This window comes from Podarcis pityusensis (assembly GCF_964106645.2).
Source record: "Podarcis pityusensis genome assembly, chromosome: 12".
In the NCBI taxonomy this organism is placed as follows: Eukaryota; Metazoa; Chordata; class Lepidosauria; order Squamata; family Lacertidae; genus Podarcis; species Podarcis pityusensis.
In genome coordinates this window covers 44,912,042-44,929,529 of record NC_138037.1, presented here as the reverse complement: position 1 = coordinate 44,929,529, position 17,488 = coordinate 44,912,042, and the positions used below count along the sequence as shown (strand labels likewise).

At 45.3% G+C, this 17,488-nt stretch overlaps 1 protein-coding gene across 1 annotated transcript in view; it reads right to left on the bottom strand.

Annotated features, from left to right (window-relative positions):
• CMTM8 (CKLF like MARVEL transmembrane domain containing 8) overlaps window positions 1-15,813 on the bottom strand; it is a 36,206-nt gene extending 20,393 nt beyond the window's left edge. The window contains exon 1 of the mRNA XM_080975110.1: window positions 15,391-15,813. Coding sequence (XP_080831236.1) covers window positions 15,391-15,576 — 186 coding nt within the window. The 5' untranslated portion in view covers window positions 15,577-15,813. The remainder of the gene's footprint in view (window positions 1-15,390) is intronic.
• Window positions 15,814-17,488: the final 1,675 nt, after the last annotated feature.

Here is a 17,488-nt window from a genome sequence, read left to right as displayed (position 1 = left end):
CGGCACACTAGTGTGCCGCGGAACAGTGGTTGAAAAACACTGGTTTAGACAGCCAAGCTCACAAACCATGGCATACAAACATTTTCTGTTGTGAAGTGGTGTTGGGAGGTGCGGTCTAAAATAAAGAAACAGCATTGCTGGAAAAGGGTGGTTTTATTGCCCAGCCTGTTTTCTTTCCACCAAGAATCTCAGCTGCCAAAGATGCTTTGCAGTATATAACTGCTGGCAAAAATATCAACATGCGAGCAGGTGAAGATTTCTCTTTTCACTGTGCTGCAGTTCCAAATCCAGAATAAGAAGCTTCTTGTTACATTTAATCTTCCTGTAGTGGGGGACTCGGGAACATCTGACCCATGGACCAAATGTAGCCTTCATACATACACACACACACACACACCCCTCTGGTGTCAGAAAAGACACCAGGTGTGGGAAAGGCAAGAGTGAGATTTAAAAGTTGTTCCACTGATCAAGAAAGGCATGCTGCTGCCTCCAGCCTCACTCCCTGCTTCTTCTTTGAACTGTAGAGGGTGTTTTAAGGCACACTTCTGTCCCATCAACTGATGGGTAGCTGAGAGCATCCCTCAAACTCTCCCGGCTTCTTCTTAAAATAAAGGTAAAGGTAAAGGTAAAGGGACCCCTGACCATTAGGTCCAGTCGTGGCCAACTCTGGGGTTGCGGCGCTCATCTTGCTTTACTGGCCGGGGGAGCCAGCGTACAGCTTCCGGGTCATGTGGCCAGCATGACTAAGCCACTTCTGGCGAACCAGAGCAGCGCACAGAAACGCTGTTTACCTTCCCGCCAGAGCGGTACCTATTTATCTACTTGCACTTTGACGTGCTTTCGAACTGCTCGGTTGGCAGGAGCAGGGACAGAGCAACGGGAGCTCACCCCGTTGCGGGGATTCGAACCGCCGACCTTCTGATCGGCAAGTCCTAGGCTCTGTGGTTTAACCCACGGCGCCACCCTCATCCCTCTTCTTAAAATACCCATGGTTTAAAGAAGCAATGTGGGGCCCTTCTTTGTAAACTTCCCTGTGTTGGTATGCTCTCAAAGGGTCGCTTGACAGTCCTGCTGTTGGCTTTTCAAGTCCTGACAACCGGGTAGCATCTCTGGGGTAACGTCACTATGATGTCAGTTGATTGGCAGGTAGGCAGCCCTGCTCACCTGTTAACTTTGGCCCATCATGGGTGAGGGGAATAAAGACGTGGCCCTCTAGCCACCACCAGAACAGGTTCCCCACACATTCGTGGTGCCACACAAATACATCCTCTGCCGTGAGCCAGGATAAGCATGGGGGGAAAGTGACAGAAGGGCACCTGCCCCCCTCTGTTTAATCCATCCTGTTAATTATTGATGTAAATGACAAACAGACATAAGTCAACACACAGGAGGTTTCCTCTAGCAATACAGTACAGCAGCAGATGTTGCATAAAGCAACATAGTGCATCTTTGCTGGTTCCTGACATTTCATCTGCCTCATCTGGATTTGGGTCTGAAAGACCAAGGAAAAGTTGTTGTGGAAGGTTAAGTTGTAATTAAGCACAGCTTGTGATTACAACGTTGCAAAATATACCGTATTTTTTGCACCATAACACTCACTTTTTTCCTCCTAAAAAGTAAAGGGAAATGTCTGTGCGTGTTATGGAGGGAATGCCTACGGGTGGCATGCCTACGGATTTTCCTCCTCTAAAAACTACGTGCGTGTTATGGTCGGGTGCGTGTTATAGAGCGAAAAATACGGTATTTGCATTTGTTAAGGCATCATCAGCCTTAGCTTCCCATTTCTTGGCTTTGTAGGGTTTTCTCTAATCATTGCATTGAAATTGCAATGCTGATCAAATATGATTTAGTTATACCAACTATGACCAAAAACCCATCCCTTTCTTTAAAAAGTGTACTTTTGCATTAATCACCATGCAAACATTACCTGCCTTCCCAAGTCGTGGCAGGACGACAACCTCTATCTCCCCACTATGACCAGTGAGCAGATGCAAGGATTTCCCCCATTTCCAACCTTTAAAGCTTTCAAAGATAAACCAGGTTTTTGGGAACATTTGGAAGTCCACAATGTGTGTTGAATATAGTAAGGTAAAGGTGAAGGGACCCCTGACCATTAGGTCCAGTCGTGGACGACTCTGGGGTTGCGGCACTCATCTCGCTTTACTGGCCGAGGGAGCCGGCGTACAGCTTCCGGGTCATGTGGCCAGCATGACTAAGCCACTTCTGGCGAACCAGAGCAGCACACGGAAATGCCGTTTACCTTCCCGCCGGAGCGGTACCTATTTATCTACTTGCACTTTGACGTGCTTTCGAACTGCTAGGTTGGCAGGAGCAGGGACCGAACAATGGGAGCTCACCCCGTCGCCAACCTTCCAGTCGGCAAGTCCTAGGCTCTGTGGTTTAACCCACAGCGCCACCCGCGTCCAGTTGGCTATAGTACCTCTGAAATATTTATGGGAGCTTTAGAACATGGGGGTCTCTTTCCTTCATGACCCCATCTTTCCTGGAACTCAAACTCTACTGTGCATTCCTGGAGAAGGTTTGGAACAGCCATGAGAAAGGGACTCTCCCCTATTTCATCTCTCCTCATTCAGTTTTCCTTATGTTCTGATACAGCAAAGTAAGACTTTCTATTACTATTTAAAATTGAAACCATTAAAATTTATCTGCTTGCTTATTTTCAGATCTAGTTTCTGCACCAAAGATGCCCAAAATTGTGAAAATAAGAACTGAATTCTACAAGTTTTAGAAACCAAGGACACAATTCATGCAAAGTTAAAAGTTTAAAAGCCTGTGGGAAATTGAAGGATGTGCTTAATGCTCTGTTGAAACCACAAAGTCTTAGAAGTGCTTAACTTTCCCTGGGTAAATTTGTCTAATTTATTCTGCCATTTTAACTATTTTGCCTAATTTATCCTACTTCTGGAAAGACCCAATATGCTACCTGAACACTGTGATCCTTTCAAACCACTCCAAAACTTCTCCAGAAATTCCTATGGCTTCTGAGATCTTACCAAGCATTGAAACAAAAGACAGTACATAGTCATATCACCTCTGAAACTCTACTTCTTCACGTAATCTTATAAGGAGAACATAAATGCCAACATGTAACTAACTTAAAGAATTTGGCTTCATTAATCACTTGTGAGTGATGAAGTGAGTTTTGACTGGTCTCAACAATGGCACTTTCTAAAGCAGGGCCATTACCTCCCAGAGATTATCTTGCTCTGCAAATATTTGCCACTACAGCCCTTTTCCGTTGGACAAAGAGACAAGCCAATGGGTTTTGCACAATGCGTCTGGTCATGTCTGATGATAACCAGATTCTAGAAATAAATCCCCAACAAGCTCATTAAAGTATTGTGTGACTCACTGCATATTGTCTGGTTTGATCATTCCCAACAGGTGAAAGAATCAATGACTTCTTGCTCTTAGACATTTCTACTATTAAGAGAAAGGGAAAATAAGCTTTAGACATGCATCAATTGATATAATCTGTAATGGTAATTTGTCCTTATAAAAATGGGGGTGGCAGGCAGAGGGCAGCCCCCTATTTCTGCCCCCACCTTCTCTCTTCTCTCTCAATCCCTATCTCACCATTTTCATCCCGCCTTGCCACCCCAGCAAAACTACCCCTCTACCCCTTTTATATAAAATATCATGGGGTTAACAGCTGATATTTTATAAACAGGAAGGCGAAGACTCAGGACATTGGATCTTTTACTCTTTTTGACTGATTCTCCTTGTCCTTAGTGCTCTAAATAATACTTTGACACATCTGCTACTAGCTCTAGGTGTGCTGGTCCCGAGGGTCAACCGTGTGGCGAGGTATGAGTCCAGTCCAAGATCAAGGGTCCGGTATGGAGGCTGTCCATCAAAGGCAAGGCAGGGTCCAAGGCAGGGAGTCAGGTGAGGTCAGGAACTCTGGCAGAGGAGCAGGACAACAATGGCTACCAACAATGTTGCTCCCGCAACCTGGGACTGGGGCTGACTGGCTTTTATCTGCCCCAAGGCATAGGGCGGCCCCAGTCCACAGGTGACTCGCCTCTCCTGGCCTGGAGGTGAGCACTCCTCCTGTAGGAACTTAGTTCCCTCCGCCTCTCTGCCCTGAGCCTCTGGAGAGGCTGGAGCTCAGGAGAGGCTGGAGGGTTACCGGACCCAGAAGCAACCTCCTCTTCCCCTGATGGGGCTGAGAGTGGAGCACCTGCAGGCAATGGGTCCTCCATCACCTCAGGAGCCAGAGCAGACTCAGCTGGTGCCTGCACCTAAGGTGAGGACTCTTCAGGCTCAGGCCCCAGCCCCGGCTCAGCTGGTTCTGGAGGCGGGGACTTCTGTGCAGGCTGGGATTCCTCAGGTTCAGCCTCTGAGTCCAAATCCCAGGCCATCACACTGGGGCTGCTAGGCCCTCTGGTCTCGTTTGTAATAACATTTTGCTCCCTATTCCATCATTCTCCCATGCAGACTGACTGAGGGCAAGACTTTAGTGTGTTTAATGAAGTGGGCTGTGGCCCATGGAAGCCCATCCTACAAGATTTAAAATAAAAATAAACAAATAAAATTCCCAGGTGTCAAAAGACTTCCTGGGCTTTTGTTGCATATCATAACTGTTACCCACTGGAATAATGAATTTGTATCAAGCCGTTATTGTACAGCAACGTTGCCTTACGACAGATCAAACAACCAAATAAAGTTTCGTAAGGATATTACACTATCCATCAATATCAGATTACATGCCAATAATCTTGGCTGCTCACCCACTGGGTGGGGTGGAGGAGTTGCTAGATAGGTGAAAGAGTTGGGGCACACAGCCCATGATGCTATTTTGCATTTGTATGTACAGTGGTACCTTGGGTTACATACGCTTCAGGTTACAGACTCCACTAACCCAGAAATAGTACCTCGGGTTAAGAACTTTGCTTCAGGATGAGAACAGAAATCGTGCTCCGTTGGTGCAGCAGCAGCAGGAGGCCCCATTAGCTAAAGTGGTGCTTCAGTTTAAGAACAGTTTCAGGTTAAGAACGGACCTCCAGAATGAATTAAGTACTTAACCTGAGGTACCACTGTACAAATTTATATGCATAGATACCTCTGGTACCTACGCATTTAATGCATAGGTGGATGGCTGGAATCTCACAAAAACAGTGCAATTTGAAGCAATTTGTTTAATAATAATAATAATAATAATAATAATAATTTGCACATATAAAAAATTTGTAAGTACAAATTCATATGCATAGGTACCCCTAGTACATTTAATGCATTTAATGCAAAGTTGGATGGCTTGAATCTAATCAAAACTGTGCAACTGCAGATAATAATAATAATAATAATAATAATAATAATAACAACAACAACAATAATAATAATAATAATAAACAAAAAGGCACAGAATAGGCCAAGAGCTCTGGCCACTTTAAAAGTCTCATGCTTATGAGTATCTCTAAAGAGGTAGATAGGTTTTACCTTTGGCTAAAATGTCTTGACTAATCAGCAGATAGGAATTCAGAAACGTCTTTCTCAGGGATCAAGACAAGGAGCAACTTTGTGAGATTTGTAACCCTAACTGCTGTACAATTCCCTTGACTGAGCAAGTTATGCACACAGTTATACAAGTGCACTTATACGTAGCAACATGTTTTGCGGTTATATGTCCTTTAATAATTAAACTAGTCATTCACAATTATGTGGCACCGATTGTTCAACAGAAGGCTTGAGGCGGGCAAACAATCACAGGTGCCGATTCACAAAATGTATTAAGAACAACTGTTCATTTATTTCTGCTGTCTGTCTCTATGGTCTCAGTCATGCGTATCAAAGGATGGATTATCCATCACACTAACTGACATTTGCTAGTTTCAGTTATAGCAGCCTCTACCTGCATATGACGGAAGCCAAAAACAAAATAGGAAGAATACTTTAAGACTACACATTTACTTAGCAGCAGGGCTTCTTTTTTCAGCCGAAACTCACTGGAACTGAGTTCCCGCACCTCTCAGGTGGGCGCCATTGCTATTATAAGAGAACAAGGGAGGCATTCATGATGAGTTCCAGCGCGCCTTTTTTCCAGAAAAACAGCACTGCTTAGGAATAAATCTCACTGAACACACTGGGGCTTACCTTTAAATAAGCTTGCATAGGTGGGCGCTGCAAGTCAGGGGTTGTTCACACATACACACACACACACACACACACACACCCTTTTTTAAAAGACCAGAGAATTTCCTCCATATGAGCACTGAGTACATATTGCTGTCTTGGTGTTTTTTGTTTCGTTAGCCCTTCATTCAATCCAAATGTGAACTGAATGATCATTCATTCCCTTGTCAATCTCTCCATCATTTTCTTGATGTGCTGGGCTCATTCCATGTCTCACCTTTCATTTTTCCCCTGTTTTTGACACCACCAACCTCCCGCTTTTATGACCCACACCCAAAAAAACCACAGCCCACAATAAAGCACAGCAAATTATATTTCTCAAGGAAACATACTGGACAGTTATAGGTCTGTCAGAAGACAGAGTTTAAAAGAATTGTACATTTTCAAAGCAACCTAATATGTATGCACACATGCACACACAAACACAACATGGAACACGCTCACGCAGAGTTCTGATTATTATGAAGAAAAGATAACAATAATGTAACTTCTTTTAAAATACCACCCAATAGCCACCTTGTTAAGAAAAGAAACAAACAACTCACCCAAAATTTACAGATCTGCTAACTTTTGAAATTTGACTACACTGGGAATTTTACCTGAACAGGAAGAGTAGATGCTAAGTAAAATATTCACAGAGTACTTTGCTCCCCTCCTCCACTTTTAGTGTATATAAAACAAAGATTTCAAAAATGAAGTGACCTTAAGTGTATAGGACAGATGCAATCAGGAGGTCGATGTCCTCAACACTCTGTTGCTAGATGTTCTTGGGAAGATTTTACTTCTTAAAATCTGCAGTTCACATTCAGCAATAAAACTGGTTTGGGGGTGGAACACTAGTATGGCTGAAACACTAGTCTCACTGCTGGAAGAGCTGCAGCTATTTGCTCTTTTGGGCCAAGTGAAGTAGTTCAGTTGCCCTCATGCATCCCCCTTGGTAAAGGTAAAGGGACCCCTGACCATTAGGTCCAGTCGTGGATGACTCTGGGGTTGCGGCGCTCATCTCGCTTTATTGGCCAAGGGAGCCGGCATACAGCTTCTGGGTCATGTGGCCAGCATGACTAAGCCGCTTCTGGCGAACCAGAGCAGCACATGGAAACACCGTTTACCTTCCTGCTGGAGCGGTACATACTTGCACTTTGACGGGCTTTCGAATTGCTAGGTTGGCAGGAGCAGGGACTGAGCAATGGGAGCTCACCCCGTTGCGGGGATTTGAACCGCAACCTTCTGATCAGCAAGCCCTAGGCTCTGTGGTTTAATCCACAGTGCCACCCGTGTCTCCACAGCGCTCCCCCTTGAGAGGTCCACAAAAACCAGATAGGATTTGCAAAAGGCACATGATTTCACCCAAAATGCCATTACAGTGGTACCCTGGGTTACATACGCTTTGGGTTACAGACTCCGCTAACCCAGAAATAGTACCTTGGGTTAAGAACTTTGCTTCAGGATGAGAACAGAAATCGCACGGCGGCGGCACAGCGGGAGGCCCCATTAGCTTAAGTGGTACTTCACGTTAAGAACAGTTTCAGGTTAAAAACGGACCTCCAGAACAAATTAAGTACGTAACCAGAGGTACCACTGTAAATATTTCCCCTTTTGAGATAAGAAGAAAAATTCATCTTAAAATTCCACATTAAAAAGGGTAGCAATGGAACTCCAATGCAATCTCTGGCAAGAAATTAGTCAAGCTTCAGGTTTATCTTCTGCTTTTTCCTGTAACAATTCTACAGTCAGGTTTTGGTAGCCTCTGAACATTAAGCTTACTAGTAAAACGTGTGTCCTCTCAAACGTCCTGTACAGAAAGTAAACACATGGACCACATCCTTGGCAACCTGAACATTCTGCAACAGGATCTGTAACAGCTTGGAAGTGTCTCATTATTTAATCATAAGATTACTGGAAAGAAAAACATAATGCCTTATGAGAGGCACCACCTGCATCACAGGAAAAAATAAACAAGGGAAGCTTTATGGGAATAGACAGAGGGATGGAGAGAGCTTGCCCTATATAGTATTCAAATCATTTATCCAAAAGGCCCCCAGAGTTTATTACAAAAATCAGGAGTAAAACAGTCCCTGCCCTCAGAAAAATCCCTAATTTGTGTTCAGTAGCAATGATCCAATTTTTAAAAAATAAAATAAAATACAGTATTTTCACACTTAGCCAGTGTTAGAAACTCAGATATGTAAGCTAGGTGCCAAATGGCTGCATAAACTGTTAGAATTCCTGCTCCGTGATTGCAGTCATAGGATTGTTGTCTATCACATGACGGTGTATGTTTTGATTCCACAGAGTGGGAAGTGACAGAGACATGATGTTTGTGTTACTGTGTTCCGTGAAGTGGGACTATTGTCCTTTGTCCTTTCTCTTTGCTGTCTGATGCTAGAGAGAGAGGGAGCCATGTTGCAGTGCTCCATGTGTGCTTATATGTAAATAAAGTAGATTAGCCAAAATGCTGAGTTGCTGAGGTCTGTTACACAAGCTGCGTAGACTCTGCGGATCCCCGAGTGTGCCGGTGTCTGTTGGCATTGGTCGCTGTGATGTTCGGGCTGAAGAAAGCTTTTGAAGGAAGACCAGGAGGGAGAGAACATGCCAGTCAGGCATGTGTCTCTGCCAGGGTCCTACTCAAGTGTAGGAAGAGGGTTGCAGCCACCAAAACAGAAATGCCTACTTGCCATTTTGGGATCAGGCGGCTAGAAAGCCATATTGAAAAACATGACTTTTTGGTTCCTGAAATTCATTCTGATTTTGCAGATAAAATATAGAATTCTACAGGATGGGGTATTAGTGTGTTAAAACAGTCCAGATCCAAGGATCCTCAGCTATGACACCTCCAGAAGGTGGAGGCGTCCGGTGACATCCTGGTGCCCAGACATCTTCACTTGGCTGCGAGTGGCCAATAGCCAGATGCAAAATGTAGCTGGCACCTGGCGAATTTCGAACACTACTCTTAGCTCTATATTAACTTTCACTCTTTTAACTAAGAAGATAACAACATGTTACTAAAGGTACAATAATGGCACCAAACAAGACATCCCTCAAGGACTGTTTTGGCGCTCTCAGCAACATTTGATACCCCCTTCCCCACCAACAGCCCTCCTGGGCTTTCAGAAGGTGACATGAGGTCTCTAACAGGGTCCCAGAGTCATCCTATCTCCTTGCCAAAGTTTAGAACTTTCCCAGCTTTGGGAAGAAGGTAGGAGGGCTCTAGGACCCTGCCAGAGCCTCACACCTATTTCCCTTTCAGCTTCACTATAAGGCACTATTTTAAAGGTGTACTTGACAAGGAAGACGCACAGCCCCAGCTATGAATTCCATGTTTAAGTATTCTTGCAGTCCACTTGGTATGAAAAGTTGGACTGGCCTGACCTAGAGGAATGCTGTTGCTGAAGGTAGCTTAGTGTATGGTTCTATCCTTTACAAGAGATAGGCAATAACTGCAAGAAAGAGCATAGTGGTGAAGAAGAAGAAGAAGAAGAAGAAGAAGAAGAAGAAGAAGAAGAAGAGTAGTTTGGATTTGATATCCCGCTTTATCACTACCCAAAGAAGTCTCAAAGTGGCTAACAATCTCCTTTCCCTTCCTCCCCCACAACAAACACTCTGTGAGGTGAGTGGGGCTGAGAGACTTCAGAGAAGCGTGACTAGCCCAAGGTCACCCAGCAGCTGCATGTGGAGGAGCGGAGACGTGAACCTGGTTCACCAGATTACGAGACTACCGCTCTTAACCACTACACCACACTGGCTAAATATCAAGGAAATTCTGAACATCCCAATATGAAATAATTGAGCATTATTCATCATTCTCTAATGTCACTATCAGTGTTTGTTACATTAAGTTTAGGATTGCCTGCAACCACATCAGCAGGAGTCACAAACTGTTTGCAGCCCAGTTTGTCTGCCTGTTGAAGCATATATTCAGCCCTCTTCAGGTCATTTTTTTCATTGAGGCCTGAAAGTGAAGGTGACCACAAACACTGGCATGGAATCATAGAATTGTAGAGTTGGGAGGGACCACGAGGGCTATCTAGTCCAACCCCCTGCAATGCCAGATTCTTTTTTCCAACTTGTGACTCAAACCCATGATCCCGAGTCACATGCTCTATCAACTGAGCTATCTCAAAATTTCAGAGCAACCATCCCTCTTAACTCTCTGTGACTATTTTCTATTTTGCTGCAAGGAATCAAATGTGTGTTGTTGTTGTTGTTGTTGTTTTTTGTTGTTGCCGTAATTATCAAGGAGAATCTTTACCCATCCATTTCTTATGATTTCCTTTCAAGCAGCTATGCAAAATAACCAAATTGGCGAAGATGGGACTCCTGCTCCAAAAGAATCCCACAGACAAATCAAAATATTGCAAACAATTCCTATAGATTGCAGCCATTATGTGCTGCAAATATGAATAATAACTACCTGCAAACAACAGGTATGAAAGAAGAGCAAAGCAACTTTGAGAATTCAGCCGTAAGTTAGGAGAACACTTCGAAGGAGAGTGCTTTGGGGAATACAAAACAACAAAGCTTGGTATCTGAACTATTTTAAACTATTTTAAAGGTGTACTTGACGAGGAACACACACACACACACACAGCCCCAGCTATGAATACTCCTTACAGCTAACAGCACATTTTACAGTGCAATCCGGTTCATCGCTACTCAGAAGTAAATTCTATCAAGACTTGTTCCCTGGTTGTGTGGCATAAGAATTGCAGCTTTAGTCAACATTTTGTAACATAGTTCTTCACCCGTCCTATTCCCAAAGTTCTAAAATGCCTCTGTTTCCTATCAGGACGCTTTTGTTTTGGAAGCCATGAGGAAGTGAGTTGAGCCGTCCACCAATCCATTGTTTTATCTGCAAAGCCAACAGCAGCTTTCCACCCCCAAGGCATCAAGGTATATGTGATCAAGCAAACAGCCTATTTACATCATCAAAGCCAAACAGTCAAGTAGAACAATTCATAAAAGCTATAAAGGAGGACTTGCAGAAAAAAGAGAGAGGAGCAGAACAAAGGGTTTTAGATCCCCTAATCATTAACCACTTAAAATTAATTTGTGCTAGGGGTGAGCACCCAAAACCCACACAGCACTCTTTATAATGAGCTGAAGCACCAACGGTCAAGATCATAGCAGGAATGTTTCTGACTTTATATTTACACAGCCTGACTTAACTAGCTTATGGATCGCTGTTTGCAAATAACAGCATTTTCTGCTATTCTGAACATTTCCGTTTTGTGTAGCGAGATGTCAGAAGTACAGTATATGTTGAAAGCATTCGAACAAAAAGCACTCTGGTCTCTCTAATAACTTTCAGGAACTTTGGCAGAACGCAGCACTGAAGGCGTGGCAGCTAATAAGTGTGGCAGGAGAGAGAGAGAGCTACCTCTTGAGTACACTATGGAACAGGCTTTAGAAGAGAGGCTCTGAATATGTAAATAACCTGTTCAACAAAGGCCCAGGACGAAAACAAAACAGAACAGTTACAGTTACTCCTTGATCCATGTGGGCAGATCTTCAGTCTCACACGGCGTTCCCATGAAGTAACATTTCCCCTGCAGGAGCATTCTTGATACCATTTCAGATAAATTTAAATGCCTTTATTTATTCTAAAGAAATAAAACATTGGGCTTTAAGCAGCCCTTTTCCCATGCCATCAGGCATGCTGAAACCAAACCAAACATTATTCTGCCTTCAACATGGTCCTCAAAAAAGATACTGTGCTTCAACCTTTTGCACCAACTACAGGTAAAGGTAAAGGGACCTCTGACCATTAGGTCCAGTCGTGGCCGACTCTGGGGTTGTGGCGCTCATCTCGCTTTATTGGCCAAGGGAGCCTGCATACAGCTTCCGGATCATGTGGCCAGCATGACTAAGCCGCTTCTGGTGAACCAGAGCAGCGCACGGAAATGCCGTTTACCTTCCCGCTGGGAGCGGTAGCTATTTATCTACTTGCACTTTGACGTGCTTTCAAACTGCTAGGTTGGCAGGAGCAGGGACCGAACAATGGGAGCTCACCCCGTCGCGGGGATTCGAACCGCCGACCTTCTGATCGGCAAGTCCTAGGCTCTGTGGTTTAACCCACAGCGCCACCCGCATCCCTCTCAACTACCGTACTTTAATGCAAAACAAAACCAGGTTAAGAACAGTTCAGGTTAAGAACAGACCTCCAGAACGAATTAAGTTCTTAACCCGAGGTACCACTGTATTATAGGCAATTTGACTTAAAATATGTGGTGCCTCAGAACGCAACTCCCGCGTCAAAGGTGAGTTGCCTGTACAGTGGTACCTTAGTTTAAAAACAGCTTAGTTTATAAACAACTTGGAATAAGAACGCTGCAAACCCAGAAGTAGGCGTTGTGGTTTGTGAACTTTGCCTTGGAAGCAGAACATGTTGAGTGTGTTCCATTTGTAAACTGAGCCCCCCACTGCTATGGGAAAGTACGCCTTGGTTTAAGAATGCTTTGGTTTAAGAATGGACTTCCGGAACAGATTAAGTTCGTAAACCAAGGTACCACTGTATTACAATTTAAAAACCTTTCTATTGTTGGGTTGTGCTTCAGGCTACCTGCTCAATACAGAAAGGCAGCATATAGATATTTTTCTTTTAAAAAAAATTAAAGAAAAGATGGGTAACATAAACACCTGCTGCTGTAGTCTACTTCCAATTCACTATACTATACTAAGGTAAAAGGTAAAAGACTCCTGGATGGTTATGTCCAGTCAAAGGCAACTATGGGGTTGCGGCGCTCATCTCGCTTTCAGGCCGAGGGAGTCGGCGTTTGTCCACAGCTTTCTGAGTCATGTGGCCAGTGTGACTAAACCGCTTCTGGTGCAACAGGACATCGTGACAGAAACCAGAGTGCACGGAAATGCCATTTACCTTCTCACTGCAGCAGTACCTATTTATCTACTTGCACAGGTGTGCTTTCAAACTGCTAGGTTGGCAGGAGCAGGGACAAAGTAACGGGAGCTCACCCCGATGCGGGGATTTGAACCGCCGACCTTCCAATCGCCAAGCCCAAGGGGCTCAGTGGATTAGACCACAGTATAGTATATAAGGTATATAAGGGGCACGGGTGGGTGGATAGCTCAGTCGGCTGAGCATGAAACTATAAATCTCAGGGTTATGGGTTTGAGTCCCACATTGGGCGAAAAGATTCCTGTGTTGCAGGGGGTTGGACTAGGGCTTGCCAATCAGAAGCTTGCCGGTTCGAATCCCCGCAACGGGGTGAGCTCCCGTTGCTTGGTCCCTGCTCCTGCCAACCTAGCAGTTTGAAAGCCCGAAGTGCAAGTAGATAAATAGGTACCACTCTGGCGGGAAGGTAAACGGCATTTCTGTGCACTGCTCTGGTTCATCAGAAGTGGCTTAGTCATGCTGCCACATGACCCAGAAGCTGTACACCGGCTCCCTCAGCCAATAAAGCGAGATGAGCACCACAACCCCAGAGTCGTCCGCAACTGGACCTAACGGGCAAGGGTACTTTTACCTTCACCTTTTATAGTATAATACTATACTACACACCTTGATAATGGGAGTTGTTCAAGGCACCTCTGGGCTCCCATCTCTGGGCTCTCCTACAGCACACATTCTTGGGAGCGGATATCTAGGCTGTTAGGCACATTCCTGGGCAGCTTTCTTCCTCTTCACTACCAAAGGCTTAACAGAATGCCATTCTGACCATAGGTACTGAAGTGCTTACAGGAGATAAAAGACTGTTGTGAATGAGCCCAGCTTGAGTTATTCAGGATTCACCTGACACCAGGATTCTAATCTCGCCTCAGGTGACCTATTAGGGGCAACAATAACCTGTCCAGCCTACAACCACTTTAGCGCCTCCATTTCAACAACACAAAAAAACAACCAGAGGAAATGGCCCCAAGGAGCTTCCGAAAAAGCCTATTATTCAGATAGCTGGGAAAAAGGAGCCCCCCCTTACTCCAGGGCATAGGTTCTTTGTCTAACTCTCTGCTGTCCAAGTGATCTGTCAGGCTCGAATGAATTTGCAACAAGCTGGGAGAGATATGTTAAGAAGTCAGTGGAGAGCAAATCTCAGGTAAGAAACAGAAATGGAGAGAGGAAACCGTTCTTTGGCAGATTTGAAGGCAACCGTCTGTATCTTCCAGATCTCTCGTAACAAAATAAAGGAATTGAGGTCACTTAGCAGTTAAAATGATCTTAATGAATGACTCCCTCTCCTTCTCCCACCCCTGTTTTCTTCTACCCTTTAGGAGGTTGCTCACAGCATGGAGTTACAATGAAGAAACGCCCAGGGAGTCATATCCTATTTCCATGTTGCAAATGGTATCTCCAAAGGAGCACTACACCTGTTCAGTTATATCCAAATCAGTTCTTATTAACTGGTGCAGGGTTTGTGACTAGCTTACAATGCTCAAGTCTTGGCACTTTTAAAGCAATGGGTGTGCCTCTGAGCATGTATAAAGTCATTTTCTTCTCTCTTCCTCCATCCACTATAAGCCGCACACGTGGATAGCTCAGTCGGCAGAGCATGAAACTCTTAATCTCAGGGTTATGGGTTCGAGCCCCACATTGGGCGAAAAGATTCCTGCGTTGCAGGGGGTTGGACTAGATGACCCTCGGAGATCCCTTCCCACTCAGATTCTATGAAATATTCCAAGTTCCAGGGGAGTGCAGGGATGGATCCTTGCACCCAAGCTTTATTTTATAAACACATCCCGTTCTAAAACACTCCAAAACAAAGCCAATTCCATGTGAGAGAGGCTTCAGATATTTGATTTTATTGCATTTTCTACTTTACACCTGCCCTGGGAACTGAACCCTTCTGCCTGGGGGCGGGGAAAGAGCGATGCACTGGCTAGAAGAATGAAGTGGCAACATCAGGAAGCATTTGTAACAGGAGCGGAAATCTAATTATATTTTTTTTCAAAAAAAATTGTATTAAGTTTAATAATTTGGATAGATTTGCTAAAATTTGGAAAACTAATAAAAATTATTATTTTAAGAGAGAGAGAGAGAGAAATGCACTGGCGAGGGGGGTGCGGACAAGAAGAAGAGCGGAAATCGCAACCGTGTCTACTCGGAAGTAAGCGCTATTGAACTCAGTGGGGCTCCCTCCCGGATAAACGGGGAGGTCCGGGTTGTGATCGGTCCCAGCGAGCGCGGGCTGTGGCGGCGGCGGCAGCAGCTCCTGCGCGGCGCGCGTTTCCTCGGGAGCAAGCGAGACGCGCTGCTGCTGCTCCTCCTCAGCTTGGGCTACTTACAATCTCGGCCACCATGAGGATCCCGGGCAGCGTCCTGAGGAACTCTCGGTCGTAGGCGAGCGTGCTGGAAGCGGACGACCAGTTGGCCATGAAGGAGCTGCTGGCGGTGGTGGTGACGGTGTGCGAGCGCGAGCGCTCCTGCGCCGGGTGGCGGTGCGGCTCGTGGTTCGGCTGCTGCTGCTCCATCGTCGCTTCGGCTCCCGGAGGAGGAGGGCCGACGCCCCAGCCAGGGCGCCTCCGCTCCCCGCAAAGTCAGGCCAGCCCGCTCCGGACTCGGTGCTGCCCGCCTGAGTCGGACTGCGCGCGGCGAAGGCGGCGCAACAGCCCCGGGGACGAAGCGCCTGAGGGGGAAGCGGCGGCTTTTGTGCGGCGCCTGTGAGGAAGCCCGTCGCCGGGACTCCAGGGGGCAGAGCTAAGGAGCCGGGCGCGCGGGGAGGGGGCGAGGCCTGAGGCTGCAGCCGGGTCCCTGGAGGGGGGCGCGGGGCGCGCGGGCTGGCTGGGGAGAAGGGAAGGAGACACCCGGTAGCGCGCGCCAAGCCCTGAAGTGGCGTCCTCTGCTCCCTCTTCGCCTCAGGATTTTGCCCCCGGTTACTAGGGGGCGAGTTCCCTTATGGAATATTTTGAACCCCCCCCCCCCGCCAAAAAAAGTTGATAAGCGTTTCCATTCAAATTGTGTGTGTTGTGTGCGCCACATCTTGTGGGGCAGGGCTTACCTCGGGACAGTACCGGATTAAACCCTGTGGAGGCCCCCCTAGGTAGTCGAAATCTTGCGAATGGTCTCCTTTTTAAAATAAATTTATTTATTTGATTTTTTTTCAGATTAAAATTTTATAGTCACATATCCAGCATGCCACGTAAAAAACAAGATTCCAAAGAATGGCATGGACTTCCCTCTTCCTCTATGTGGGTCCTATTGTTAATCGTTTCCTCCTGCATCTTTTATGATAATCCAAAATCTTTTTACCTCTTCAAAATTCGCCATTAAACGACAAGTGACATTCCAAATCTTACTAACGACTTTTAACTGTTTACAATGGTTGTTAAGATGTTACAATTTCCCCCCATTCCTTATTAAAATTTTGTTCTTTCTGATTTCTGATTCTTCTGATCATTTTGGCCATTTCGGCATAATCCATCAATTGATCTGCCTTTCTTCTCTGGTAGGGACTTTATCTTCTTTCCATCTCAGGGCCAAAAACATCCTCGCAGCTGTGGTCACATACATAAATAATATGTTTTGCTCCTTTGGGATTTTGGCACCTAGAATTCCTAAAAGAAATGCTTTGGGTTTTGGGGTTTTTTTTAGAAAATGTTATTTTAAACATTTTTTCCAGCTCATTATATATCATTTCCCAAAATTGTTTTACTACCTTACATTCCCACCACATATGATAAAAGGTGCCTTCTTTTTCCTTACATTTCCAGCATACATTTGACCCCGTTTTATCCTTTTTTGCTAATTTACTAGGAGTTAAATACCAACGGTACATCATTTTCATATAATTTTCTTTCAACGTGTAATTTAAAATGCACAGCATGTTACCCGCAAATGATCTCCTAATACGTTTTTGATATTTACCAACCAAGAATTTTAACTCACCAATTTTATTACACAATATTATCTTGATCTGTTTCGAGGGCCCCCTGAAAGGCATGGGGCCCATAGGCCGATGCCTACTCTGCCTATTCGGTAATCCGGCACTGCCTGCCACCCCCCACCCGCCATATTTTATTCAAGTTGGCACCCCTGGCCTGACGTGGCAGGAAATGTTGCCCTGAGCATGTAGATTACTACCCTGTAACAAGAGCGGTTTAGGCTGCAGCCCTTGACTGAGGGCCATTCAGTTCAATGGGACTTGCTTCTGAGGGGACATGAAGGCTGCAGTCCTATGCGCACGCCACCCAAGAGTAAAGTTCCACCGAAGCCAGCTGGAGCTACTTCAAAGTAAAACGAAGAAACATTAAATTGTATAGATTTGGAAGGGACCATGGGGGGTCACCAAGTCCAATCCCCAATGAACCTACAGCCCTGAAATTGGGAGCCTCATGCTCTACCGACTGAGCTTACAGAACCTCCCTGTAATGAGCAAAACCAAGC